Source organism: Haemaphysalis longicornis, unplaced genomic scaffold (assembly GCF_048455015.1).
Source record: "Haemaphysalis longicornis isolate Haplotype H1 unplaced genomic scaffold, Haemaphysalis longicornis Haplotype H1 scaffold_6, whole genome shotgun sequence".
Lineage (NCBI taxonomy): Eukaryota > Metazoa > Arthropoda > Arachnida > Ixodida > Ixodidae > Haemaphysalis > Haemaphysalis longicornis.
This window is the reverse complement of record NW_027526407.1, coordinates 22,628,890-22,656,150: the sequence shown is the minus strand read 5'-3', so window position 1 is coordinate 22,656,150 and position 27,261 is coordinate 22,628,890. Positions and strand designations below refer to the sequence as shown.

At 43.7% G+C, this 27,261-nt stretch overlaps 1 protein-coding gene across 1 annotated transcript in view; it reads right to left on the bottom strand.

Annotated features, from left to right (window-relative positions):
• Positions 1-4,250: 4,250 nt before the first annotated feature.
• Positions 4,251-27,261, bottom strand: part of Hn (phenylalanine hydroxylase) — a 105,213-nt gene continuing 82,202 nt past the window's right edge. Inside the window, exons 10-13 of the mRNA XM_077673694.1 lie at positions 10,381-10,476; positions 8,637-8,770; positions 5,375-5,490; positions 4,251-4,435 (exon numbers count right to left, since the gene is read on the bottom strand). Coding sequence (XP_077529820.1) covers positions 4,395-4,435; positions 5,375-5,490; positions 8,637-8,770; positions 10,381-10,476 — 387 coding nt within the window. The 3' untranslated portion in view covers positions 4,251-4,394. The remainder of the gene's footprint in view (positions 4,436-5,374; positions 5,491-8,636; positions 8,771-10,380; positions 10,477-27,261) is intronic.

Sequence of the window (27,261 nt, the reverse complement as noted above, 5' to 3'; positions counted from 1 at the left end):
ACCGGCGAAAGAAAATTTTCTATCTAACGTCCTTCCATCGATGCTTGCTTCAAATGTAAAAAAATTTTGGCGGACCATTAACCCTCCTTCTTATGATACTATTGCCTTGCATGATTCATCTGACAAACCCATCCCCAACAATCTCTGTGCAGCACTTCTCAACGAAACGTTTATCAGCAATTTTGCCTCTGATTCTTCGAAGGAAATTCCCCCAACACAAGCATTGAATTATGAATATACACCTCCAGTACGAATAGATGTATCTGGTGTCGCTAAGCTTATCGACGGGTTGAACAACTCGTCATCTCCCGGCTTCGATGGTATTAACGCCAAATTTCTGAAAAACACTAGCGCATATTTTTCAGTTCTATTAACAAAAATATTCCAACAGTCTTTGGACACGGGTACGCTTCCTAAACAATGGAAAATAGGGAAGGTGATTCTACTCTTTAAATCAGGCAGCAAAACCTCTCCTTTAAATTATCGCCCTATTTCTCTCACCAGTAACTGTTGCAAAATAATAGAACACATCATCTACAGTAACTTGGTTAACTTTCTTGAGTCTAACTCATTTTTTTCCGCAGCTCAACATGGATTCCGTAAGTCATACTCGTCTGAAACCCAACTGATATGTTTTACTCACAAATTTCACCAAATATTAGATCGAGCATCTCATGACGATTGCATCTTCTTAGATTTTTCAAATGCGTTTGACAGGGTTTCACATAGATTGCTGCTTCATAAACTAAAAGGCTTAAATTTGGACGATACCTTGTTAAAATGGATAGAATTTTTTCTTACTAATCGTTCTCAGTTTGTTGTTGCTAATGAATATAGTTCTGGTTTTAGTCACGTTGCATCTGGCGTTCCACAGGGATCGGTGCTTGGGCCTCTATTGTTCCTTGTTTATATCAACGAATTTGCTAGTCTTTTAAACTCGAATGTTCTTCTATTTGCAGATGATTGTGTTATATTTCGTGAAACAATTAGTGACAATGACACCACCATATTACAGTCTGACCTTAATGCTGTTGCTAACTGGTCCAAAGCCTGGTCAATGGAACTTAACATTAAAAAATGTAAAGCAATGCGTATTTCCCGCACCAAGACTGTCCCACCACCCTTTTATCTTAACAGTGTCCAATTAGAATCCGTTACATCTTATAAATACCTTGGAATCCACATTACTACAAACTTAACCTGGAACCTTCACACAGAATATGTAATTAGCAACGCAAACCTCATGCTCGGTTACTTACGTCGTAGTTTCTATAAGGCGCCATCGCAACTTAAACTAAGGCTCTACAAAACACTTATACGTTCCAAACTGGAATACGCATGCTCGGTATGGGACCCAAGTCAGGATAAACTTAAAAATTCCCTAGAACTTGTTCAAAATAACTCAGTTAGGTTTATTCTGTCCAACTATAACAGAACAGCCAGTATTAGTCATGAAATCTAACCTTGCCCTCCCGTCTCTGTCAGCACGCCGTCAAATTTCCCGACTAACTCTTTTTCACAAACTGTATCACCACCATGTTCTGCCTGACCAGTTTATCGCTACACCCCATTATCGATCTGATCGTATCGACCACAGCCACAAAGTTGGAATTGACATTTGCAACACCCAGCATTTCTTTCACTCTTTCTTGCCCAAGACTAGGGAATGGAATCGCCTTCCTTCTAGTGCTGTATCTATTAATGATAACGAACAGTTCCGAAATTTTATTGCTCGAATTGTATAAATAGTACAAAGTCTATAAATCTGTATACTATGTAAAAATTGTATGAATCTGTGACTGCTCTTTTGTTATGACTGTGAGTTGCTTTTTTTTTCTCTTCGTTGATCTAGCTAATATTGTATAATTAGCTTATATTGTACTTCATTTTTTTCCTTGTTTGTTTACCTGTACTCTACCCCCCTCCCCTCTGTAATGCCTTTGGCCTTGAGGGTATCATAAATAAATAAATAAGTAAATAAACACCTACCCGCACGGCACCCTCCTCCACGCCATTCATCCCAGCTCCTACTCCGCCACCTGCAAGTACTGTCCCCAACCCTGGACACTCTATCATATGATTTGGGCGTGCTCCCACACACCATCCCTCCCCCCTACTCCCTCCCCCAACCATGAGCAGTGGGAAGGCATGCTAGCCAGCCCGGACCCCGGCAATCAGCTTCGGCTGGTTGAAAGGGCCCGCCTAGCAGCGACCGCCCAGGGACTTCTGGACTGAGAAGACCCCCCATTGCCACTACTACAAAAACTAATATTGAAATAAAGTTTATTCCTCCTGCTCCTCCTCCTGTAAGACCTTTTATGCATTAGACCTTTTTGTGCCCTTGATAATGGTCTTATTAACGGTGGAAATTGCTGAGTTTCTTCTATTGCGAATCCACATAATTTCAGGTGAGCCGGTTTAATCGGTCGTCGGTTTCGTAAGTTTGCTCAAATAAGCCAAAACAAGTTATAAATTTTTGAGTTTGTGAACAAAAGATGCCATTCTTTCTTTTCTGTAAAACATTTCTCCGTACACTTTCTGTTTGTCTCGTGTTCTGGCCTCGTTTGGAAAATTAAGAATTTCTATTGATCAGATTACAGTTTGTAGCGGGCAATCATTATGGTTCCGTTATTTGTTGTCACCTAATCTCTGAGTCAAGGCTCTGTAGTAAGCCATTCCTTCTTGCTCATTTAAATAATTCACTTCCTTAACACCATACCATACTCTACAAAACATTATCAGAGGACTGCGTGTCATTTCGAGTTACTATTTTGGGAGCGATAGGTGGCACATAACAGAGAACAGATAGCGCTTGGAGATAGGTACCGCCAAGCTGAGCAGGCATTGGTTTCCCTACCTTCGTTGAGCGGTGAATAGACGAAGGCAGGAAGTGCTGCGTAAAAACAGCAAAATTGTTCAGCGAAACACGAGCATGACCTCCTCCATGGGGGAAGGCACCCCCACAACTCCTAATCTCCCCACCCACCTCCCTTGAATTGTGGGATAAACACCTGATAAACACCTCGTTACAGCATCAACTCGACCTCATATACAGCGCGCCAAGGCCTTCGCCTCTGTAGGTGGCCTCGGTTGGACCCTTCACGTCTATACGATGGCCTAGGGTTCGACCTCTGATTGTGCTCACCTCATACCGTTTTCACCACCGTTGATTTGCTTCAATAAAGTTTGATGGATTGATTCACTGATTGATTGATTGATTGATTGATCGATAAATCAATCAATCTCTCGATCGGTTCCTTAATTTATTTTTTTGATTGATTGATTGATTGATTGATTGATTGATTGATTGATTGATTGATTGATTGATTGATTGATTGATTGATTGATTGATTGATTGATTGATTGATTGATTGATTGATTATATTTAGACGGGCTGCTGCCGCAGCTTCACATGGCCGCTTCCCCCCAACGGCGGTACGACGAGCGGTGGTTTAGGCTGCTCTAGCCTCTAGCTGCTCTAGCCTAGTCTTCCCTCCTTGCGACTAGATTCTGTTATGTCGTCTATATTTCAGTGTGGAATGAAGCACTAAGCTCAGGTAGAGACTCTTACAACACGCGTATGAATTGTTCGGCCCGCCGCCCTTTTTCCTTACCTTCCTTCTTCGTTGATCTTTCTATTTTCCGTTACGCGCTCCATCCAATTTCTCAGAACCCTGGCCCGGCGCTGCAATTTCACTTTACTGAACTATGCTTCCAAGCTTGAGCTGAGATTTTCTCCACTGACGATTTTTTCTACGCTTTTCTGTTCTTCATTGGTTCAAAGGGACTCAGAGCTCTTAAGCATCCGTTGGTGTAAGTGGCCCCTTGCACGACAAACTGGCGTCCGGTTTTTGTAGCTGCTAAACGGCTCTTAAACCTCCGACTGGCTGCGGCCCCTTGCATGGCGTGCTGTGCGCGACTTCTCTGTGCATTGCGTAGAGGTTCTGAAAATGGTTTGTTTCTCCACTACAGCATTTTATCGTCCAAAATACAGGATTGAGAACCCGTTGCCTATAATTAAAAGGCATTACTGCAAGGGTAGCGGCAATGAAATGTTTAAGTATATAGGTTGTTCCTTAGGACTGAGGCGCAAAATGAGAGAGTGATTGATCACACGACAAATAAGAGTTGAAGAAGTGATGACCTAAGAGGGAGCATCACTGCTACAGTGAACTACTAATGTCTTGAACAGTGCTCGGCTACGTTTCTTAGTCAATAGCAATAACGAAGAAAGGATTCGTACATGTGTGTTTATTCAGCTCGTATAGCTTTATTGACAACTGTAAACCAGAAAGGCAAGGCGCATGCTTACAGAAGCCGCACCATTGAGCTATGATGCTGCCGGAAGTATTGTAAATATTGGTTATTGCCGTAGGCAGTAAGCTCTCTTCCACCTAAATCTTCTTCAGGGCATCCGCCAGAAGGGTCATGTCGGCTGGAAAGGAAACGAGATTGTTCGCATTTTACTGGTGTTGTATAAGGTCAAAAGTTTTGATTGTGGCAAATGGGCAGCACCAGAACATAATTGCTTTTGTATTTTGTTCCTTAATAAGGTCAAGTATGTAGGAAGAACGTTGTAGTCTGTGTTAATAGGTTGAAAACTTCATTAATCTTAAGAGATTTCTTTATTTACGCTCACACGCAGCACTCTATCGGCAACCCAAACGGCTTGGTTGACCCTCAGTAAATCCAGGTACATAACTTAGCAAACCATGTTTGGTATTCCTCTGAATGCCTTGTTTCTGCGAGGCGCCGAATATATGCGTTGTCGTGAGGCAGATACAATCTCATGCATCCAGTGCTGAGTCTCAGTTGTGGTTTACAGAATATTTGTATTAATGCACACGTTTTAATAAAGAGGGCTCAGCGGCTCAAGAGTTCCCCGAGTGTACACGCGTTTGGTAATAATTTTCTTAGGTTTTCACCTACAACATGAAAGGACTTCGTGCTGCTGCCTTAACTGGTTGAGCAAACGATTAATTTTGTGTACCTTCGACGTGGCATGTTATGGCAAGGGTAAAGAAAGGAGTCACTAGAAAAGTTGTTGCCTTGCGTTTTGATCCTCCTGGCGCCCTGTTAAATGGTGCGTACACAGTCGAAAATCAAGCAATCTCTTTGTCCTTTATTTGCACTTGCTTTACCGTATTCATAGCGTGGTAGAAGATACTGTGCGTTCTTTCCTTCGGGAGGTGATTGAATGATGCCAAAGCTTGAGCGGAACAGCAAATCAGTCACGAATGAACAAAACATTGCAAAAATTGCCATTCATTACAAATTATAATCATGCCACGTTGCAAGCGCACATTTTTATGAAAAACATAAATTATATAGCCAGATGGGACCATATATAACCCTTACGCATGACACTACTCACACTGAATATCCTGTGCCAGGTTCTGAACTTGGATGTTTGTGTCCACGATCTCGACGCTCTGGGTGTACGGATTGTAGCGCACAGTGAAAGGCCTCGGGATGGACAGAGCATACTCCCTGTAACAGAAGAGTACGCATTGCGCGAATGCTAGACTCGGGTGCCACAGCTTGCTTTTTATAGAAATAACCTAGCTGAAGCAGGGAACCGAAGGGGATTGAATCCACCCCATGAAAGCGATTCTTAACTGAAATTAACTGAATCTTACCTGAGAGCTCACGTGGGCTTATCAAATGTAGCAGTAACGACCAGGTGCAATGGACGTGGTACACGACAATATTGACTACTAGACCGCTATTTTTACCACGCACAATCATACAGAGAACTCTAGGTAACATAAATGTGCGCACTGCACAAAAGATGGGCACTTGAGCAGGAATTCCTTTTCTTCTGCAGTCTCAGTGAAGTATCTCACAGAAGGACTTTAAAGCCTGTCCTCGAAAGGGATTACTTACTGATATGAATTTGAGCTAACCTAACTTACAGCTAAAGTGGAATAATCGATGGTATTACTAGACCACCAGCACGAAGGTAGTCTAGTACACCACAAAAATCAATGCCCAAATCATTTCTATTTTTTGGTTTTTAGATGTAACACATCTCATGCTCGCCCCTCTGTCCTTCCTGCGTCTGTCCGGCGTTCGTCCGCGTTACGCTTGCACTCTCTCGCAGTACTCGACGATCGTCGAGCCCCTAACTGTGCACTTTACGGACCACATGGCACTAATTCTGGTCTGCAATAAAAACCGTACCTGAGCATACGCGCACTGCATGTGCATTGCATGGTGAAAATAGAAAATTACGCCCACTTCCCCTTCGCGTGAGAATCCCTGCAATAAGCGTAATCAATATGATGGAAAACGCCAATGGAACCCCCCATGAGATGCGTTGCATCACACCAGGGTTCCAGCGAGGGGAGGTTGGCGTAATTTTTCCTATTGAATAATGCAATAGTTACGAATAAAGCGCTGAAATGTCGCTTGCCACAAATGACGCCACAATATACGTAAATAATATTACACGTGGCCATACTGTTTTTTTTTATTTTACATGAAAGATTCAGTAATGTCGGGAGGCACGTAAAATAAGCAATTACAAAAATGTGATCGCAACAAACAGTAGCACACGAGAATTACAATTCGAATCCCAGATAGTCAAGTATTTATAGCTTTTATTAAACGGTTTTTATACAGAATTACTTGGATTCATTCATCACATCTGGCCTAAGGAGGAACCAACACACTCGGTACAATCATACAAACGGGCTAAAAAACTCGGGGGAGTATATGTAGACAAAAGAGCAAAAAGGAACTAGGGCACTGAAGCCAGACCCTCGGTAAGCCCAATGTAATTGTAGCTGTTTGCTCACAACGCACACATTCTACCACCTTTGTGATACCCAACGGGAGTTCTTAATTCTTCTACACGGATCGACATTAGCAAACACCACCTACAACAGCGATCACTCGACCACTCAAAGGACCTTTCGAGCTCGGCGAAAATATACCGTGAACTTAATATAACGTGAACTTCCTCGCCAGCATTTTGTGCATGCTTGGTTGACTGCTTAGTTGGTTTGTTGGTACGTTTGTTTGTTCGTTGTCTTGTCCTGCATCATCATCATCATCATCAGAACCAGCTGCGCCCATAAACGAGGAGGAGAATTTGCTTCTGTGAGGGGGCCCAGTTTGTGATGTATCAATGAATTATTTAACAAAAAATGATGTACATTTATTAATGATGTATGGGGATGTTGGAGGAATCCTCAGTTATCACAGAACCTAGAGTAAAAAAATGTATGTTTCTCTTTTACAGGTTTTCATGTAGGGAGCTCCCAACTGCCAAGCGAGCACACCATTCATGTGACATGGAAGCCGTACGTTTCTGTACGTAAGTGATTGAGGTGAAGGTCGCGAATTGCTGTCGGGGCTGAGCTTGGTAGGGCGAACTGCGCGCGGAGGGAAGAGCGCGGAATTTGAAATCCTCCCGGATGCAGTGAGAGAGTGCTGTGGTAGACACGACCACAGCTGAAAGGTGTCTGCGTGTCGAGCGTTACTAGAGTCATTGTGGCTAGAATGCCGTGATACTGTGAAGTGACGGTGCAATTTGTATCGACGAAATTCAATCGAGTATATCGCGTACCTCAGAAAGCACTCGTTAGGAGGCAAATTTTTTGCTCGATATTATAGCGGGCGAAGTGTTAAGAGAAGCTCGTGGCGAATCGGGACGGCCCAAGTTTTCGACACAACGATCAACAAGTGTCATAGTCTAGACAATCCTATTTTATCTTCTTTCTTATTGCACCCCCATACAGGCGGACCATTCTAGTTGCTAATAATGGTTGTGAGGTATCAATGATTTACTGTATTATTTACTCTGCGATACTTCTTTTTGTGCAGCGAAGACGAATGTGGCTGTATCGCGAGGTTTTTTATCTTCAGTTCACAAACGCAGCCTTTGTTTCGTGGTAATGCCCCCACCCCTCCTAGGTGGCTAGTCATTGCGCCTAAGAACGCTATCTAAGCCCAGAGATCACTTAAGCAGTGCCCTAGGGAAAGCATTCTCAAGACTTGAACGGATGAAGAAATATTGTCTGCAGTGCTCCGCTTACCAAACGTGCAGCACGAAAGCAATGGTAGCAAGTCACCGCTGATGTAATGCTAGCAGCAATACCCTGAACAGCCCTCCTCGGCGAGGTTGCTAAAACATTCCTTGCTTGAATGCTACTTAGTATAATTTTGTTTTCAAATAGATATCGGCATTTCAGAAGGGCTACTCTCCATGTAAGTTTTATTAACAGACATACAGCTTGAAGCAACGTATCCTCTAACCTTCATACCACGTGAGTTTGGTCTTAAAAAGTGAGTTTTTAATCACCAATATACATTGATTAAGGTGTTGGGTTTAATCTTTATTCCCCTTTGGCCAAGTTTGGGGAAGTACGTGGCAAAACACATTTTTCATGGCTATCAACTAGTTTTCTTTTGATCTAAATGCTTTCTCTTCGTAGTCGAGGAATATTATCGCTCCCAAAATATCCTTCCCTCACAGTCGCCTTAACTAGAAGCACATTTGCGCACACTTACGAAAATATGTAAACAAGGGTTTTACAAGAAAAAAGAGCATGCGCCGCAATAAGCTGGAAAGACTCCCAACAAAAGCCAGCGCAAGCGAGCATAAAAAAAAAGCCTCGGAATCTGCTTACCGGACTTTCTTCTGAGCGTGCTGAAAACTCTCAGCGACGTAATACACCGGCTGGTACTGGGTAATGGGGTACTTCTGCTCTCCCGTCACGGCTGGCTCAAAGGGCTTCATCTCTGGCTTACCACTCAAACAGTACTGGAAAGACAGCATACATTATGTACGAAGCACGACGCCGCAGAAGATCATCTCGCTCGCAGAACGTGATTAGGATCTTGCAGAGGGAATTGTACTCCGATGTAAACTTCAAAGCACATTAAAAGTTTTTTTTTGTTATCTCGTGTGGTTCCTTTTGGATGCATTATGTGCACGTATGAGGCATTAGTTTAAGGAAAGAGGTTTCTCTTTGATTTTAATGACAAAGGTGATCGAGAAACAAGTCAAAAAAAGAAAAAAATTGTAAAGGGTTCTAACAATAAAAAATAGGGACATCGAAGAATAGATGCGAGGTTTAAAGTTGAAAGATCTCGCGGCTGCCGGTGAAACAAAAGGTATTTTCCCGAGTGACCTTTACAACAAAACTAAGGTAGTTTGCATAATTTTAGAAGATGGCAGTCCTACTTTCACTTTTAGTTGGAATTTCACCGTTTATGCAATTTGAAGTCAAGCTCTAATACGACTTTCATGTACGCAGAACTGTGCTAAGATTAAAGCCAAATCCCACATCCGTCTGCAGACATATGTTCCTTACTAAACCGACAGACCAGTCTGTTTTTTGAGAGCGCCCTATTACGGAAAGATGTATTCTTTGTTAGAATAATTGGCGCAATTCGTAGAGCCTCGAATAGAATTAAATTTTACTAATGTTGCCTGAAAGACACGACGCAGTAAAATTGACATCTTTTCAGAGTTCGGACTTTGGATATAATATCGGGACAACTTGCTCCCAATATTTGGTCGGTGTAGCTACGAAAATTTAAATTGCGTAGATTGTAACTGACGGCATACGTGCGGTTCTTTTGTCTGTTATTTATTTGCCGTTTATTGGTTTTAATTTGTGGCTGGAACTAGCGCGAACGTAAACAACGACAAAGGAAGTTGAGCAGGAGGACGGCCGTGGGCCTAGCCACCAAAGTTTAATACCGAGAAGGGTGAATATAAACATTCAACAAAAAGAAAAAAGCATTGCGCAGGAGCGAAACGAGTTTATAAATCTTAAGGTGAGGAGGCAACTAGATAAACACCAGCTACTATCAAGGCCCTCTCAGATAGGCAACTTTTTGGGATGGAGACGCACACTTGCTTAGCTAATACAGTTCTCTTTCTGAAATGGGAAACGCTTCGATTATTTTGTGGGGCATTTGCTGGCGGTAACTAAATGGAATGCCTGCGGCAGCAAAATTAGGTTTATATCCTCTACAGTTGGTACTGTGGGAAAAAAGATGGGATGATGGATGTGCCTTTAATAACAATTCATGTACTCTGAGCTCTCTACATTTTTTCTGACCTTCCTGTCCCAGTGCCCCATTTTAGAACGCTGCTTACCTACAAGTCTAAAAAACAGGTTATTATCTCATTTGAGCCTTATCCTATAGTTGATTAAACTCCAAATGTGTGCCACAATGATTTTGTTCTGCACCATACTACATGATAAAACGTTTGCAAAGTGTATATTGCAGGAACTACTTTCATTGTTTCTCTTTGGCGCCGTTCCCTCTGCGTTACATGCGTAATAATGCCGAGTAAGAGCGCTAGATGTTGTGTGTAGTTGGGCAGGAATCGTAGCTGTGACTTTTGGATGAAATTACCTCAAGTTCGCCGAAGGAAGAGAGCAGTCCGGCACCGTAGGCCTTCAGCTGGCCGTCTTGCTTGCAGATGCCAAACTCCACTGTGAACCAGTAGCACTGTAACAAAAACAAAACAGCTCAGCCCCAGCAAACCACTAACATCTCTGCGACGTCCCAAAAAGATCCAAACGTCTATGTCCCAGCAGTATCTCTATTAGACATCCGTACAACGTGCAATATTTTAATGAAAATTTTTGGATGTTGACATAACGTTGCTGGTACCTTAATGTCGGACGTTCTTTCAACTTTGCTAAAGACGTACTCTCGATGTTGCTGCTGCATCATTTGGGGACGGTATTTAGACATATTTTGCTGACGTTGTTCAGATGTTTCTGGTATGTCCGTTTTTTACTTCGAACATGTCCATCGCAGTTAAATTATTTTAGCTACATCTGCTACACTTTATTTTCAAACTTTCCGCAGCCGTACTGTACTGAAGTTACCGAGGTGTTTTGAATGTGTTTTGTAAGGGTTTTGTACCGAGGGGTTTTGTGCAAGTATTGTAATCCACCACTATTGCTTTTAACCTTTGACCTTCAAAACATTTGCCAAATACCGAACCTCACGGAGAGAGGCAGGGACTTAGTGCAGAATTCGTTTAGAAGCGACGTTGCCAACGAGCCTTGTAAGGTTTTTTTCGATGGGTGGAGGGGGGGGGGGGAGGGGCGGGGGTCATTGCCGTCAAATATGAACAAAATAAGATAGGATGATGAACGAAGACTCAATTAGCACAACTTTACTTGCTACTTGATTTAACCTTGATGTTACATACCGACTAGAGCTTCATGCATTCAAAGTGTGAGCAAAGCAGATTTCGGGGCTGCCTTGATACTGAGCTTACCGTCAAACGTCACTTGTAGGTAAAACGGCAAGGCACTCTGCCTTTTTTGCCTTAAAAAAAAGTCGATGGCACCCTCATTGCAAAAAAAAAAAAAACTAAAAAAATCCGTGAGACTTCGCTAAGATTCGAACCATAGACTTTCAAAACAACACAAGCACCTAAGCTCCAATCCACTCGACCACGCCAGGAAACAATGCGTGTACCCAAGAATTTGGTACCTTAACAGAGGCTGCCAACGAATATTGTCGGGTGATTCGTTTTGGTCGTATTTGACAAATTTCGGCAGTGCTAACGCTTGTTTCTTCCGCACCGATCTTGGAGGCGAGGTCAATTATGCTAATACTGCAAGTGATGTAACCAAACCTCCCTTATTTAAGCCAAGCAAAGCTATCGCGCTTCATCGTTCCCCCTATGCAGGCTACGGTAGCCGCGAATGAAATTGAATGCACCGCTAGATTTCTGGCGTTGATAAACTTTGTTCGTTACGCACCGATCTTGCAGACAAGCCCTCCATGCTAACACTACAAGCGATGTAGCGAGAGCGCCCGTATTTAACTGGCAAAAAGCTGTCTCAATCCCCCGATCTCCCCGATTAAAGCCAAGCTAGCCACGGAGGATTGCGCAGTTTGTAAGTTACCTGAAGGCACCAAATTACCGCACATTAAAAAAAATGGTTGTTTTCTGCGAACGTAATGACCCCAAACCAGGAGATGAACATGGAATCCGGACGATGTCGCGTGCTTTCGGATGCTTTCTGGCGCTGCGTCGACGCTGATATCTGGCGAGCAGCATAGACATCGGCGTAGCTACATAGGAGCAGTCGGAGAGTGAACTTGCCAGCTCGGACCTAAGTAAGCAGCTTTAACTCGCTGAAAGGGCGAAGACGGCAGGCCGCACCAACGGAGTGCTGGACTGAGGACCCCTCCCACTTATAAGCTGGATCTACCTGTTCGTTCAAAGTTTTCTTCCCCTCCTCCTCCTCCCGCGTCAGCTCACGGCGCCGTGCATTTTGCTGACGCCGTCAACGCGGGGCGATGTCGACGCGCGAAAGCGCAGAAAATACTCTACAAGTGGTTGCAGCCTCACAACAAACCGTAAAATTACGGGGCCCACAACCACACGGCAGCTGCATTTCCACCGCATACCCTGAAATTGCCTTAAAAGCCGTAATCTAGATTGTAGGTACAATTACTATTTTCTTTAAAAAATACTCACGCCCAATCTTTTCTTGTACATAAATGGCAACTAATATCTTTATTTACCAATAACTTGGCCATGTATTTCGCAACGCGTTTTTATCAAGGTGGGTGTCTTTCAGGAACTAGTTTTTCCCTCATACGAACACAGACAGGAAGTCGTTGCGCGCAAATTCCGATCGTCCGACAGTGTATTAACTGCACTCCGTATCGATACGCGTGCTACAGGCCGGTGACGGCACGGGCGTGCACGCCTTCAACTTTCGTTATTTCGGTGACTTGACTACCATGGATTTATCTACCGGACGAAGAAATACTGCCAAGTAGTGGAGGTAAGCGAGTACTAGTGAACCTTGTTTTCTTGTCGTATGTATTTAACGTAGCAGAGTTGCTCTCGAACTTCGGTACGCGTAAGCGGTTAGCCCTAACGATTTGAGGGACTCGCTTTGCGCGTTGCGGAGATTTGTCGGTACACCTTTGTACCTGGCTGCTGCGTTTGTAAACAGAATCAGTTCTCGCGCAGTTTCTAGCCCTGTGTTTGGTGAAGTGTTTGTGTTCTGTCCTGTTTTGCTAGGCGAACGTTTTGATATGAAATGAAATAAGGGAAGCCGGAGAGTGCGAATATAAGTGCGTGTGCGAATGCGTTACACGCACATCGTGCACTTTTAGCGTGATGTAGGTTTTTGTTTCGTTTCTGCAGATGCCGTTTTATTCGTCATAATAGTTTTCGGTTAAAAAACGTGCACAATACATTGAATGATTGCCGTTCGTGTAGCATTAAAATAAAATATTAATCCAGGGAATTCCGAGAGATTAAATTAAATCTTAAAATGCAATCTGGATGCTGTTTTCGCGTTTCCATTGAGTGTTCAATGTTTTCGAACGCTCAGTCTGGCCGTGAAATGTCGGAATGAACAACGTGTATGCAACCCGAATCTATTTGTTGATTGATTGATTGTGGGGTTTAACGCGCCGACGCAACGCAGGCGATGAGGCGCGCCGTAGTGGAGGGCTCCGGATTAATTTTGACCACCTGGGGATCTTTAACGTGCGCCGAAATCTCGTACACACGGGCGTTTTTGCTTTTCGCCTCCATCAGAAAAGCGGCCACCGCGGCCGGGAATCGAACCCGCGACCTCGTGCTCAGCAGCGCAACGCCTTAGCCACTGAGCCACCGCGGCGGGTCCGAATCTATTTGTAACGTCAGAACTACACGCATGTCGTAACTGGTACAGTAGTATGAGCAGCGCTGGTTGTGCTTCGTACTCTTACTGCAGCATCGCAAACGTAAATTAACCTTTCAGAACCTAGTAAAAATATTCAAAAATGGCTGTTAAATTTCTGTCAATTATGGAATTTTCAGCTTAATGAATTTAGTGTGTAACACACCTTGGTGGTCAGAGTAACACAGCATTTGAGATTTCGCAGGTTTAAGGCACAGTATGATTCTGGTGTCTGGCCTGTCGTTTGTTAATACCTTAGATGTTGCAGGCTGCTGTCTGGTGCAACTTAGACTATGTGTGAATGTGATTGTGCTGTAATCATTTCTTGCACTACTTTGATGCTTCCCGCTGTACAACGCATTTCAACTAAAAATGTACGCCTAGCAGGACAGGCGAACAGGACAACATGACGAGTGTTTCAGTGATGTGCTTTTTGAAGGTTTAGTTATGCATATATACCAGCTAGCCCACCTCGCCATTCTGCTGCACGAAGTATACGTCCATGGCAGTGAAGTTGTCCGGTTTTGTTCATGTTTCCTTTTGCCACATTTTGTGGACATGGCTTCATCCGTGTATATATTGTCACTTCAATCCACCAAGCGGTTTGGATAGACACAGAAAAATATTTTGCAAGTTCAGATGGGACCTGTAGCTGGGCTAAAATGTCCTCAAAATCCCCATTCACGAAATGTAGTTCTTATATTTAATGGTACCTCACATTAGCTGTTATAATGTTAAGGTTGCCTTAGTAGTGCCAATGCTGGCATTAAAGTATATCCACTCCGCTTTCTTCCTGTCCCTTAATGTTACACCCATCCTCTAGCGTTCTATTGCCTGCTAAGTCGTCCTTAATTTATGTTAGACCCTTTTAGTTAGCCTGGAAGTTTCTGCCCCGTAGGCGAGTACCGGTAGCATGCAGCTGTCATGCACTCTCTTTTTCAGGGACAATGTAAGCGGCCATTCCGTATTATACGAGTCTTAAAAATCTGTATTACAACACAGATTTTCCTGTACCCATGCCTAGATTGATGAACTGGCTTGCAAGCGATGTGCTACTGCAACAGTCTGCACAATGCGCCTGCTCCAGCTCTGTTGACGGTCAACTTGGCGCAGGACTTCTCCTGGTTTGGAAAACAGGGAACACGCTTTTTTCCACCTGCGAGTGGCATCCTGTATTGTGTGTAACTAGATATCTTCGTGTTGTTACAGACATCATCAAATTCTTTCACCAGACAATGTATACGGCCCAGATTTTTATTTTCAGTCCATCCTGCGCAAATATCAGCTTTGTCGACAACCTGCGGCTTCTTAGTTTTCATTGCTAGAAGCGGTATTAAATTTCTTTCAGCCTTTGGAACATTAAATTTTTACTCACTTTGCGAGCAATCTGGTCTGCTGAAACTATTTTGGCAGTTTCTGGCGCACCACAACGAAGAACGCAAACTGTTCAAGACTCCCTACCATAACTGATGATGGAGGCATGCACCATTGAACCACTATTGTATCATTTCCGTGCTTCCGTGCGTTTTTATTTTGTGTGATTGTTCTTTGAGCGTATCACTTGGTGTGAATCACGTAGTCAAGTAAATCTGGCTTCTTGTAACTAATAATCAATCATTTCCGTGTTCCCGGTTTTTTTGTTTGTTCCCAAATCATTTCACTTTGTGTGAAATATTGAAATAGTGTAACGTTTTGTTTTCCTAACCTTCTGGTTGAATAAGTTGTTTTAAAGTTTTTTGTTGTTTTATTGTTGTCCTGCCATTTTGCTAAGTGTGAATCATTTCATCACGTAAATTTCTACTGCTCTTGTAACCGCCGTACAGTCATTTCTTTATACACACCTTTTCTATAGATCATAATCATTTCCCTAGATGTTGGTTTGTTTAAAGTAGCTTAAATTTGTATGGCACTCACAACCACCACTCAACAACACCCCTTCTGTGTTTCCTAGGTGCTTTTGTTTTATGGTTCCACAAACTTTTCACTAGATGTGAACTATTTAGTTCCGTAAATTTGCTGCGTTTTTATAACCACCATTCAATAATTTCTTTGTTTTCACACTTTTCTTGCGTTGTTTTTCACCCAATTATTTTAATGTGCGATATTTCAAGTTGGATAGCTATCTTGTTCTTGTACCCTGGGTTTACATGTTTGCTTTTTTCCCTATTTTTTGTCAACCTTTTTGTGTGTGACTTGTTTATTGTCATGAATATCTGTTCTATTCTTGTAATTGTACAATGTGTACCCTGTGGTCCAGGGCAGATAGGAATGAAAATTAAAGTGGTTGTGTTGCGAAAGCATGTTATATAATTTGGAAGTCAATATAAACTGTTTTACCCGAACTCTTTTGTGTTTTATGTGTGCTTTGAAAGCGTTCTTACTACCCAGCTGCAGGTACTTACAGATAGGATGGGAGACTGTCATTTTAATTCGATTAATTTTTGAATTGTTTCTTTGATAGTTTATTTGCAGAAGGTCTGTACAGCCGTGCTGTATGGTACAATTCGATGACGCCACTGTGGTTGCCTTAGTGTCCAGGGCGCTTGTGCTGATCAGGACTGGTTTGCTGTTACTTACTGCCTCTTGTTTTCGATGCGACATTTCTGTTTAGAGCTGTGCTTCGTGTGCTTCTGCGAGAGTGTGTGGTCAGCTTGGCACTTCACATACGAGACTTCATGCAGTATGCAGCACTTCAAAAGTGGAAACACATTAATCTAGTAACCAGGTGACAAGTAACAGCAAACAGTGCTGAATAGCTAGTAAGACATGTATTTGAGGTATAAATGCCCACAACACGCAGGCAACCTTGGAAAGGGGGCTGGCCAAACTTCGAAATAATGTATAAAGAATGTAAATTTCAGGCATACAGGTTCATCTCAACAATATCATACTAACGTACACAAGTCATGAATATAAAAAACTAATGCTTGTGCCAAAGACAGAAAACCAATGTAGAACAGACATCTATATACGTCTTGCATGCGTACCACGACAACATCCATAAGACGTACCACTAAAGTAACATCCCGTAAACAGCGTATAAAAGTACCAGGAGACGTCTACTGGACGTTATCCTTCGCGTTATTTGGATGGGTTTTTTGCGGTTGTAGCAACGTTGAGTATATGTAACTCCGACCCCAACGGTACGTCTCCTGGACATCTGCAATGTCGATTGCTGACGTCTCCGGGATATCTGCACGACGTAACGTGGTTTGCTGGGGCGTCACCAGCGCACCAACAACACGTAGACGAATGTTGGTTAATTGGTTCTGGATAAAGGTAATCTGCTTGCGTGTGTTCAATCCTCACTGCTGTATGCACCTGTTTCCAATTGCTTCAAACTTTTCCCGTTCATTTCAAGTGCCAGGAAGTGCAAATGCTTCCAGGCGTGTTATCTTCACGTGGGCACCAGGTGATTCCGGCAGTGTGCCTAGAAAATCTTTCTAGTCTTCTCGTAATACCGGCCGCATTGGGGAAAATGACTCCGACTCAGGAGAATCATTCGCATTTTATTACTAACGTAGACATGTTTGATTGATTGATTGTAGGGTTTAACGCGCCGACGCAAAGCAGGCGATGAGGCGCGCCGTAGTGGAGGGCTCCGGATTAATTTTGACCACCTGGGGATCTTCATCGTGCGCCGAAATCTCGTACACACGGGCGTTTTTGCTTTTCGCCTCCATCAGAAAAGCGGCCGCCGCGGCCGGGAATCGAACCCGCGACCTCGTGCTCAGCAGCGCAACGCCTTAGCCACTGAGCCACCGCGGCGGGTAGACATGTTTCAGGCATGTCTAAAAATGTAGGTAGTAATTTTGAAGCAACGAAATTCTCTCTTTCCGGGCTGTAAAGCTGTTCGCAAGGCTGTAAAGGTTTCTCGCCATGCCGTTTACGGGCTTATTTTTTTGTCTTTACACTACCAGTTGACCATTGCAGGTGAGATGATCACATTATGTAAGCCCTAATAAAATTTACATTAAGATACCCACTTTTCCTCTCCCTGACCAGCCTACAAAGAAGATATCTCTGCCCAGAGTCTTTATCGTTTTCTTAGAATCAGGTAGTTTTTTATGCCGGAGAAAGCACCTCCTGCTCCGCCAGAAATACCGTTGAAGGTGCACTGTGCGCTGCAGAGAATGTCAGTGTTGTGAGAATGAGCTAGGGATATCTGCTGATCATATGGAAACAAAAATGAAGCGAATTCAAGGAATTGTCTTTCGCGGACGACGGTGGTTCATAGTTGTCCAAATAATGCCAAGACCGGTCAGTATTGCAAATCTGCAGGAAGCACGCAAGAGTATTCTGGGTGAACACGAAGCCTCGATTGCGCAAAAAATATTCAATTGCAATAAATGCTGCAAGTCCATTTCGTGTCTTCGAGTGTGCGATGATGTTACTGCCGTCGAATGCTTCTGACGTTCCACGAAATAAGACATTCGCTCGAATTCATGTTTTGTAATTTTGAGCGCTTTATTTACGCGGCCTTCAGTTAAGCCGTCATTGGTATGCAGAAACAATAACAACGTTCACGTCTGGTTTCCCACTACTATTGCAAAAGCTGTGGTAACGAAGTAGATGTTGCGCCTCAACCACTCACCAAGCAAATGAAACACAGTTGCGGTGCATTTGCAATTTAAACGTAAATCCCTAGGCTTAGGAGACTCTCTGGACGCTTTTGCGCGAAAAAAACGCCCACACTATTAATATACATGGGAAGCACCAAAGCAGTCGCACATTAAAGAGAAAGCTATGCCCTCGTGGACAATAGCAGACCAATTTAACCACCACGCCGTCATGACAGCCTTTACTTCATTTATATAAACCTCCCGCAGCCGCCCTGACAGAGATATATTATGGGAAAACATACATTTTCCTGGAATCAGCGGCATATGAAAGAGCGGCCATTCCAAGCTTTGGATTGTTATTTCGCCTAAGCCTAGAAAGAACATGTACATTCCTTTGTGAATACGAATATGTCGGTAAGTGGCGTACGTCGTCGTGTACCGCCCGCTACCAATTACTGGGAACAACCCGCGCGGAATGCAGACAAAGTAAGTGGTGGAACGCCGGAGAGCCCATTTGTTCCAACCGTCACTGGATATTTCCTCACAGCGTCCGTCGCTTTACCGGTTAGCCAACAGATCGACAAACCCACATACTCAGAACGCACGCATTTGTCTTCAAATGTTTTGTTAGCACTGTTGCAGCAGGTCTCGGAGCGCAATTTGGGATGGTTGGTACTGTCACTCGGGATTAGTAAACTGCGTAGCCTGACTAAAGCTGAGTTATATAACGGTAACAAATGCGCTCGCTTGAAACAAAGCATTTTGACCTGGAAATTAGTTATTGTGCAAGTAGAATGTTGCTTGGCATCGAGAATTGTGAGCACCAGTGCACCAAGTGAACAGAATTGGTTGTTGAGTGGGCGCTGGCGCGTTGTGAAATATCCGAAGCCCCAAAACTGCGAAGGGAAAATGGACAAGCCCGAACTCCCAATGTCAGTAAATGTTCAGTAGTGACAAATACTTGTCTTATGTCAGATACGCATAGAACTAACGCGGCTTCGATGTATATTCTCACAACGTCCGTAATGTAATATTAACACCTTTGAAGACACACAAAATAGCAAAAAACCCACAATTCGACCATCATGCCCTGCGGGTTAAGAGAAATTGGAAATTGCTCAAGAAAGGACACTCGTAAGCAAAGTAAAAAAAAATGGTGAGTTGAGCCCTAGAAAAACGCCGAGCTCGCTACGTGAAGTCAGCCAGCGAGGAATTCCATTCGGTATGGGCGGACCCCTCCGTGCGCCATGATCGCCAGCTGCTTTGATAACGTAGTCAAGGCCCGTACTACGTAGTCAAGGCGTGTAGTTTGGCCCTTGGTAGCAATAGTGCGTACTTGGATGTTCGTGCGCATGGCTTCACAAAAAGTTCAGTGCGCCCCAAACGAGAACCTATACGCATGAATACCTTGTTGTAGACTCGGCATTTTCCCAGCCTTATTCACTTTTGGCCTGTCATTTGTCGCATACATTGCAAGTTTCGGTATACCGCAATTTGTGGACGCAAGGCACGTGGTGTCTGCATATATGTTTATGCAGCCACGCAATATGGCTCTCCACGATCAGTGTGAAACTAATGGAACTCACGAGGAAAGCTTCTTTTCGCTAGCTGACACAGCCAATGGCCGTTTTTGTAGCCTAAGCTACACTGACCGAGGTTGAGCAGTTTAGCGTGTGCAGTGAAAGGCCATTCTGCGCAAGCGCGAGGGACATTGGACTGAATTGGCTTGACTTGACTTGGCTTGGATTTGATTTGGATTGGATTGGATTAAAGTGGATTATGTTGGATCGTGTTGCGTCATAGTCGCGGCAGACGCGCTGGCGCCTGCGCGTGCCCAGGTGTGCGCCTCAATATCGCAGTAGCCAAGTACGACGCTGCAGCGGAGCCGCTTAATAGCCGTTTCGCGTGGCTCGTGAAGAGCCGTGCTGAGCATGCCCGAGGTGCAGTGACTGGACTGGACTGGACTGGGTTAGACTGAATCGGACTGCAGTGGACTGGACTGGACTGGACTGGACTGGATTGGACTGAACTGGATAAGACTGGATTGGACTGGATTGGTGAACCTTAGCTCACGCTACGAATATCCTGGCATAGCAGAGCTAAGCCACTACTATTTTTTTTTTGTGTGTCTGTGTATGTATTTCTGTTCGTGCGTGTAGGGACATTACCAGAGGGGGGGCCGGGGATTTGAAACCCCTCTTAATTTTTTCCCGCAGTGCGTAAGCGAGACTTAGTGTTCCTCTCAGCAAAATATTTCTGCCTTCCGGTAACGCATACCCCCTCCAAAAATTATTTCTGGCTATCTGCCTGTGTGCGTGTGTCAGCATGTTTATTATTGGAAATACCGTGAAGGCCAAATGGTATGCGCGTGTGTGCTTTATCCAAGGCTTCATTGTTAATTGTCAGTGTTATTTATCATAATTTGTTTTTTTTTGGGAGGGGGGGTTAGCATTAACAGTCGCTCACTTTGGGAGGTTCCAAATTCCGTGGTCGAAGCTATTCCACTACTTGTTTTCAATGACAGCAGGAGGGTGCAATACGGGGCGATGGCAGCTTCGAGGCAGTGCAAGGATGGCAGGGAGAAAAAAAAACAGTATGTTCTCTTTTAATAGTCCGTTCATTTGAACCTCTATTTCTTGCGCTTTACGTTATAAGTTACCGAACCTTTTTAAAGGAGCCGTGAAGAGAAAACACAAGTTTGGTTCATTCAAAAGATTGCCTCGTTAGAATCATACTGACACCACTTTTAACGTAAACTTCGCTCAAATAAGCCACATAATTAGGAAAAAAGGGAATGGCCATGCGACCCACTAGCTCATTTCCCGCAACAGAACATATGATGTCAAACAAGGCAGTTCTGCGATTGGCGGAGGGCGGCAAAAGCAAACGAAAATTAGGCAGAGTATAAGCCTGCCGAACGAGCTATTTGCCTTAAATTTAGGGCACATTCTTTTTAAAACCGCAGGAATGGTGCTAAGTGTAAGTTACGAAAGCACATGTAAACATAGAAGTACCGCTGCGTACTGCTGTTGTTGGTACTGCGCGCACTATTCTTGTTTAGCTGCACAGGACTGTGGGGCTTTGGGGTTGTCTCAGACGACACTGGCCGATTGATTGACGCGACGGTGTCTTACATGAACATATTTGTCGAGCGAGCAGTATGTTTCACGAAACAAATTTCTCCCAGAACAAAAACAAAAAAGGCAGAAAACGACACGCCACAGTATGGTGGCGCCATCTAGGTGCAGTAACGTAAACAAATGCGCGAATACCTCGATACCAACTCTGCCGTACAGGGTGGAGACACCCTTTGAACGGTCCCGTGCCGCTGCGATTGGTTCAACGTGCTCAGCGCGTTGTTCGTTTCGTTTCCGACGCGACCCAGCAACGCGAAACAGATATGTTGATTCAAACTTCGCTAGTTAACCGCGGTGCGGTGATACGTTTAGCGCGATTTTGATACAATGACTTTGTTCGGCGGCGAGCGAGCTATCCAAAATGGCGGCCCCAGCGTGTACGTGTCTCTACTCTGTACAGAGAACGCGTGAATAAAGGGATCCTTGGCTGCAGAGCGGTCTGTGATGTCATTGCAGCTACGAAAACCCACGATTTAGCGGGAAAATCTAAATTTTAACATAAATTGATTAATTTCTCAGTGAATAAAGCAGCGTTTGCATTCGAACAAGCGCTGGGGGCACTACAAAACACAAAATCTTTCGAATAACACAAACTTGTATTGTGTCTTTATGGCTCCTTTAACGCTTGCGAACCATTACGCCAGCCAATGGAACCGGAAATAAACGGGAACAAAAGGAATCCACCTGGGATGTTATCAGGATTTCTTGTTTTTTTTTGTTATTTCGCACCCTGGAGCTGCGTTGAGGCACCGTCATGTGCAAATTCATTGGCAGGCACGTGATTTGCAAGAAAGTTTGCTACAGTTTTTCAGCCCTCTATACATTGGTGTAGAGTGTCAAAGACATTGTCCAAACCCGTGAACGCATTCGTTAATCTTTGCATACAAGGGACATTCATTACCCAACTGCACATAGACAGTGACAGCGTCGGTAAACACCCCTCCCATATCTTCGTTCCGGTGAACATAGCCACTGACAGTCGTTGCCAAGAAATTTTTCCACGTACGTTTATTTCTTGAAAACCAAAGGCAAGTGACAAAAACTTCCTTGGTTCATCGTCGTTCTTATCGCTGGTCTCCCTGTGAAATCTGTTCAACGAGGAACCCGATGAAAATTGACGTAAAGCGGCAAAGCGCACTCCCATTTATTTGGCCAAATATACAGTTACATCTTCATTACAAAACCACAATAAAAATACCGTTTATATTATCAAAACTTTGGTTCCTCCTTTGTGACGGGTGTGAAACTTCAAGCGTATGCCGCGCAATGTAAAGCACTTAGATGAATTTACCGATACTTTTGAGCTGCCGTGTTTCTTGTTCATATCTAAAATATTTCCGCAAGCGTGTTTCAGCGTCCTGACGTAACACTTCGCTCCACATGAGAGGTGGTTTCGTAGCAGAAACAATGGGCGACTCCGAATAATTCCGTTTTCACATCGAGCACAAATACAAAAGCAGCGAGATTTTGTCGCTCTATGCAGAACCAGTTTCCCATGAACAAATCCACTAAATACCTATTTCCCCGTAACAAAACGCACCCCTAATGACCATGCAATTTGTTTAATGGCGTTCTTGTCTCCTTGTGTTATACGGCTTCGTCAAAGCTTACCCTAGTTGCATTTTTCAGTACACTGACGTTGGCATTTGCATCCATTATTACGGCTTATGGAGGTCGCAAAAGCATTCACAGATGGCAGCAGAGAAAGTCAACGCATTTATGCTTCACTGGAACGATTTCGCAAGAAAATTCATACTTTTGCTCGACTATGATGTGCATAATTTAGGGTTCTATGTAACTGGTGCGGTGATTAGTACGTGGACAGTTTGTCGTTTTATCTATCGTTCGCCCTTCCTTGATTTTGTGGATTCTGCAACGCCATCCCATTTGCAATGCTGATACACTAACGAGGTTCCCATCACACCGTACCACTTTGTTACCTTAACGACCCCCTAGAGGGGGTATTATATGAGGGATGGGAAGCAGATACAACAAATGCTATACATATGCAGGATGGGTATAAATACAAACAGGGGTAACCACTACAGAAAGAAAAAGAATTCATATGCAGGATCGGTATAAATATTACCAGGCGCAACTTTTTGCAGTTTCATTAAGAAAAACACAAAAGAAAGACAAAGCGAGCACCACGAGTACAAAAAAGAACACGCTTGAGTATTCAAATTGAAAAGAAGAGAGCTATATTTTGTGTAAATGTTGAGTGGCAAGTTATGGTGGCAAGATCAGCGGAAAGGCCATTCCAGTCGGAGGCTGCGCGAAAAAAGGAAGCGGCAAATGTCGGGGTGCGGACACGTGGCCGGGCGACATGAAAAGAATGGGCGGTGCGGTGAGATATGCGTGCAAGAGGCAAAATATAGGGCGGTGACCGAGTGGACTGTGATAGAACTTGTGGAACAAAATGAGGCTGGCAAGTAGGTGATGAATGTTAAGGTTTAAAAGACCAGAAGTATGTTCAAGAGATGAAACACTCACGTTGTGCGAATATGAGGAATGAGTGAATCTAGCCGCTCGATTGTGGACTGATTCTAGTGCGTCGGTCAAGTATGCTTGATGAGGGCTCCAGTTAGGCGACACGTATTTAGGTTAGGTGCGAAATAAAGATTTGTAGGCTAGCAATTTTACATGATAGGGTGCATGACGTAGGGGTCTTTTTAAGAAACCAAGCATTCTGTTAGCTGACGATATGATGTTGGTAATATGTCCGTGCCATGATAAATCATTACTCAAAGTGACTCCCATGTACTTATAAGTGATGACATTATCCAAGGTATAGTTGCCGATTTGATAAGAATAGGTGAGGAGGCTGCGGCGGCAGTGGAAAAAGAGGGAGTTGCATTCATTAGGGTTTAGTGTCATGAGCAAACGATTGCACCAGTTAACCACACGGTTATTATCATCTTGCAGTGCAACTTGAGCTCATGTGTTAGTAACGGTACGGTATATTACACAATCGTCTGCAAAACATACAAACATTGCTAAATACATGAAAAGGTAGAATGTTGATGTATATTAGGAGTAATAAGTGGCCGAGAACAGATCCTTGCGGGACGCCTGATGTTACGACCAAAGGGTAAGAATCCATTAACAATAACAAATTAGGAACGATTAGTCAGAAATTCTTGAATCCGAGTTAAAATTGTAGGGTCTAACTTTATTTTCGAAAAATTTGAGATCAGGCTGTTGTGGGGTACTTTGTCGAATGCTTTTGCAAAGTCAAGAAAGATGGTTCAGTCTGTATATTAATGTCCAGGTTAGTGTGCAGATCATGAACAATTCGCGTCCTACGCCCAAAGGTAATGCATATAGAAAGGCTGAAGAAAGAGCGAGACAGAGTATGGTGGTGGAGACCTTAGTCACGTCGGCGCGGAAAGTTTTTGTACGAGACTTGATTAAAAATTGGCAAAACGAAAAGATTTGGAATGACACGTGGTGATGTGTCTGTCACACACGCAAAAGCCTCGCAGTGATGTTGGTCACCGAACTTCGTATAGACGTTGGCTCAACGGGAGCACCAAAAGAGCCTTTATAGCTTGGGAAGCGGGGGTTAAACCTAATCACTTCGCTTCAGGTAACGGTGTAAAGAATCACGAATAATTCCTTCAGAGAATACGACAATTAGGCTACTAGGTTTCGAACTAATGAGGCACTTATTGAATCCTCATAGTATAAAGCGGAGTTTCTAAGACCGCTTTAGAGAATTCCGTTTCGCATATGGCTATACATACGTGGGCTCTTGTAGGCTGCGTGTTTGCCTTTTCTTAAATCAAACATGGTGTCTTTGCAGCGCGTGTACTCCCAAATTCCATTATTGAAGACTTTGCAGAAAGAAGAGATGAATAATTTCTTGCCGTACTGGAAACAAAAGCACAAAAATCTTGTCTTTGTTTCCCTCTCCAAGTAAATTAGCAAATCTGGTGACAACGACTAGCAAGCAATATATTCGCACCAGCGTTCGCACAGGCTATTTCAAACAGCGTAATTACTGTGCAAATTTCTGCTGTAACGTGGAGGCCCTTCTATCTTGTGTAAGAAAAATGCTTCATTAAAGGTGCAAAAAGCCCGCCTGACCCGGGCTGCAAATTCTACAAAAGCGTAGCACTACGTTGCTACAAGAGTAGAAGAAAAAAGGCAATCGATACGTCACTGACATGACTCTGTAGAGAACCGGTACGGAAGTTGTTATTTAATAGAGAGTTCTAGCATTCCGCTTGCTTCGTCTGCTCCTTTTGTACCGTGTTGACTAAGACCCGACTGGGCACTTGCGCATTGGTTCCACGAGCCAGCCTTCGCTATGCCCGTGCATTCGTTACGGTGGGGCATGAACTCCTCGCCGTGGTGTCGCACGCAGGCGCAGTTTGGTCCCAGTCAGCACAGTACGAACGAAAAACATAGAGCATATAGAAGGCTACAACTTTCTAATGTGATGCCTTTATAAGGTTTACCACGGAAAGCGTAATTCTGTGTAATGTTTGCGAATATTCTGTTATACGTCCGCGAACTCTGCTCGGGCTGTCGCTGTTTGTTCCTTTCTTTACAATTATTTCATTGCAGAAACAGGAGATGCGTATTTTGTTTTTCACGTATCACTTTGTTGTAGGCCATTGGAGGTTCGGCAGTTGCCATAGTTTTTCTAACTAAATGTTGTTCCGACAAAGAGGTGTAAGCCTTCTTTTGTGACCCATGTGCCCATTTATGCCCATTTATTTCCTGTGCTGTGACCTGTGCTAATAAAAAGCAGTTGAAACTGTAATACGTTCTGTATATCAAGATGCTTGCTCTATATATTCAAACGGCTTCAACAGGTTGTGTGGGATTTTTTTGTTGTTTTCTCTTCTGCTAAGGCTGCCATGGCTGTGCACAGGTTTCTGCACCTCCTTAATGCGGCGATAGTAGAACATTTTTTTGACCCCACTTTTTTACTAACACATACGAAGTCATTAAAGGAAATTTGTTCATTGATTGATTGTCCATTGCGCCGTTTCCAAAAATGCGTAGGATGGCGGAAGGTTAGCGTAAATTCTAATAAACAAGGCAAATTCGGGAGCTGAGTTTTGTTTTGGTGTATTTGGCCAGATTTTGACAAAGGACCCCGGCACTCAATAAGAAATCCACCTGCCGCATAATAATGTCATAGTTTTGTACGCGTGGCTAGTTTATGCGTACACATCGATAATAAAACACAAATAAACCACGAGCCTAGGGGTTGGATGATAACACGGTACTTTCGGCGACGTAAACATTTTGTGCTGCTTTTGTTGTTATGTAAACATCCAATTATAACCCAATCGCAGTTTTGCCGCCATCGCTCGCGTGATGCAAATTAGATCTCTACGTCACGTAACAAATATGTCCGTGAGTGTCACATATACAGTGACTTTCGATTTCAAATTGTAGTTCCCCAGCCAGTGGTGGTTAAAAGCAAGCGCAGCTGCCGAACGAGACGTTTGCTTTGCTTCTTAGAGCAAACAAGGTAGAAGAGTACGTTTAGAGCGGAGACAACAAGGACAACGGTTAAGAGAGGGCACAGGACAGGATCTGTCTTGTGCCTTCTCTTGCCCACCGTCCCTATTCTTTGCGCCATGCACTTAGTCGGGTATGAATCACCAACAAGTCCAAGCATCCGTCCTTTCAAGGTAGGAGAGTACCCTCTACTGACGTCCCAAAGGGCACGGCCAATCAGTCGCATCTAGGCTGAGAGGCGGGTCTCTTTCAGGGGAAAGCATGAGACTTCCGAGAAAAGCGCCATTTTAACTGGCCAATGACAACTACCAAGATGTTATATAGAATAGGTGTTCAAAAAGACGGATTGTTTTTCTTCTATTTTTGATGTTTTTTCTCTAGAATTGGCTGTCGTGTTTCCCT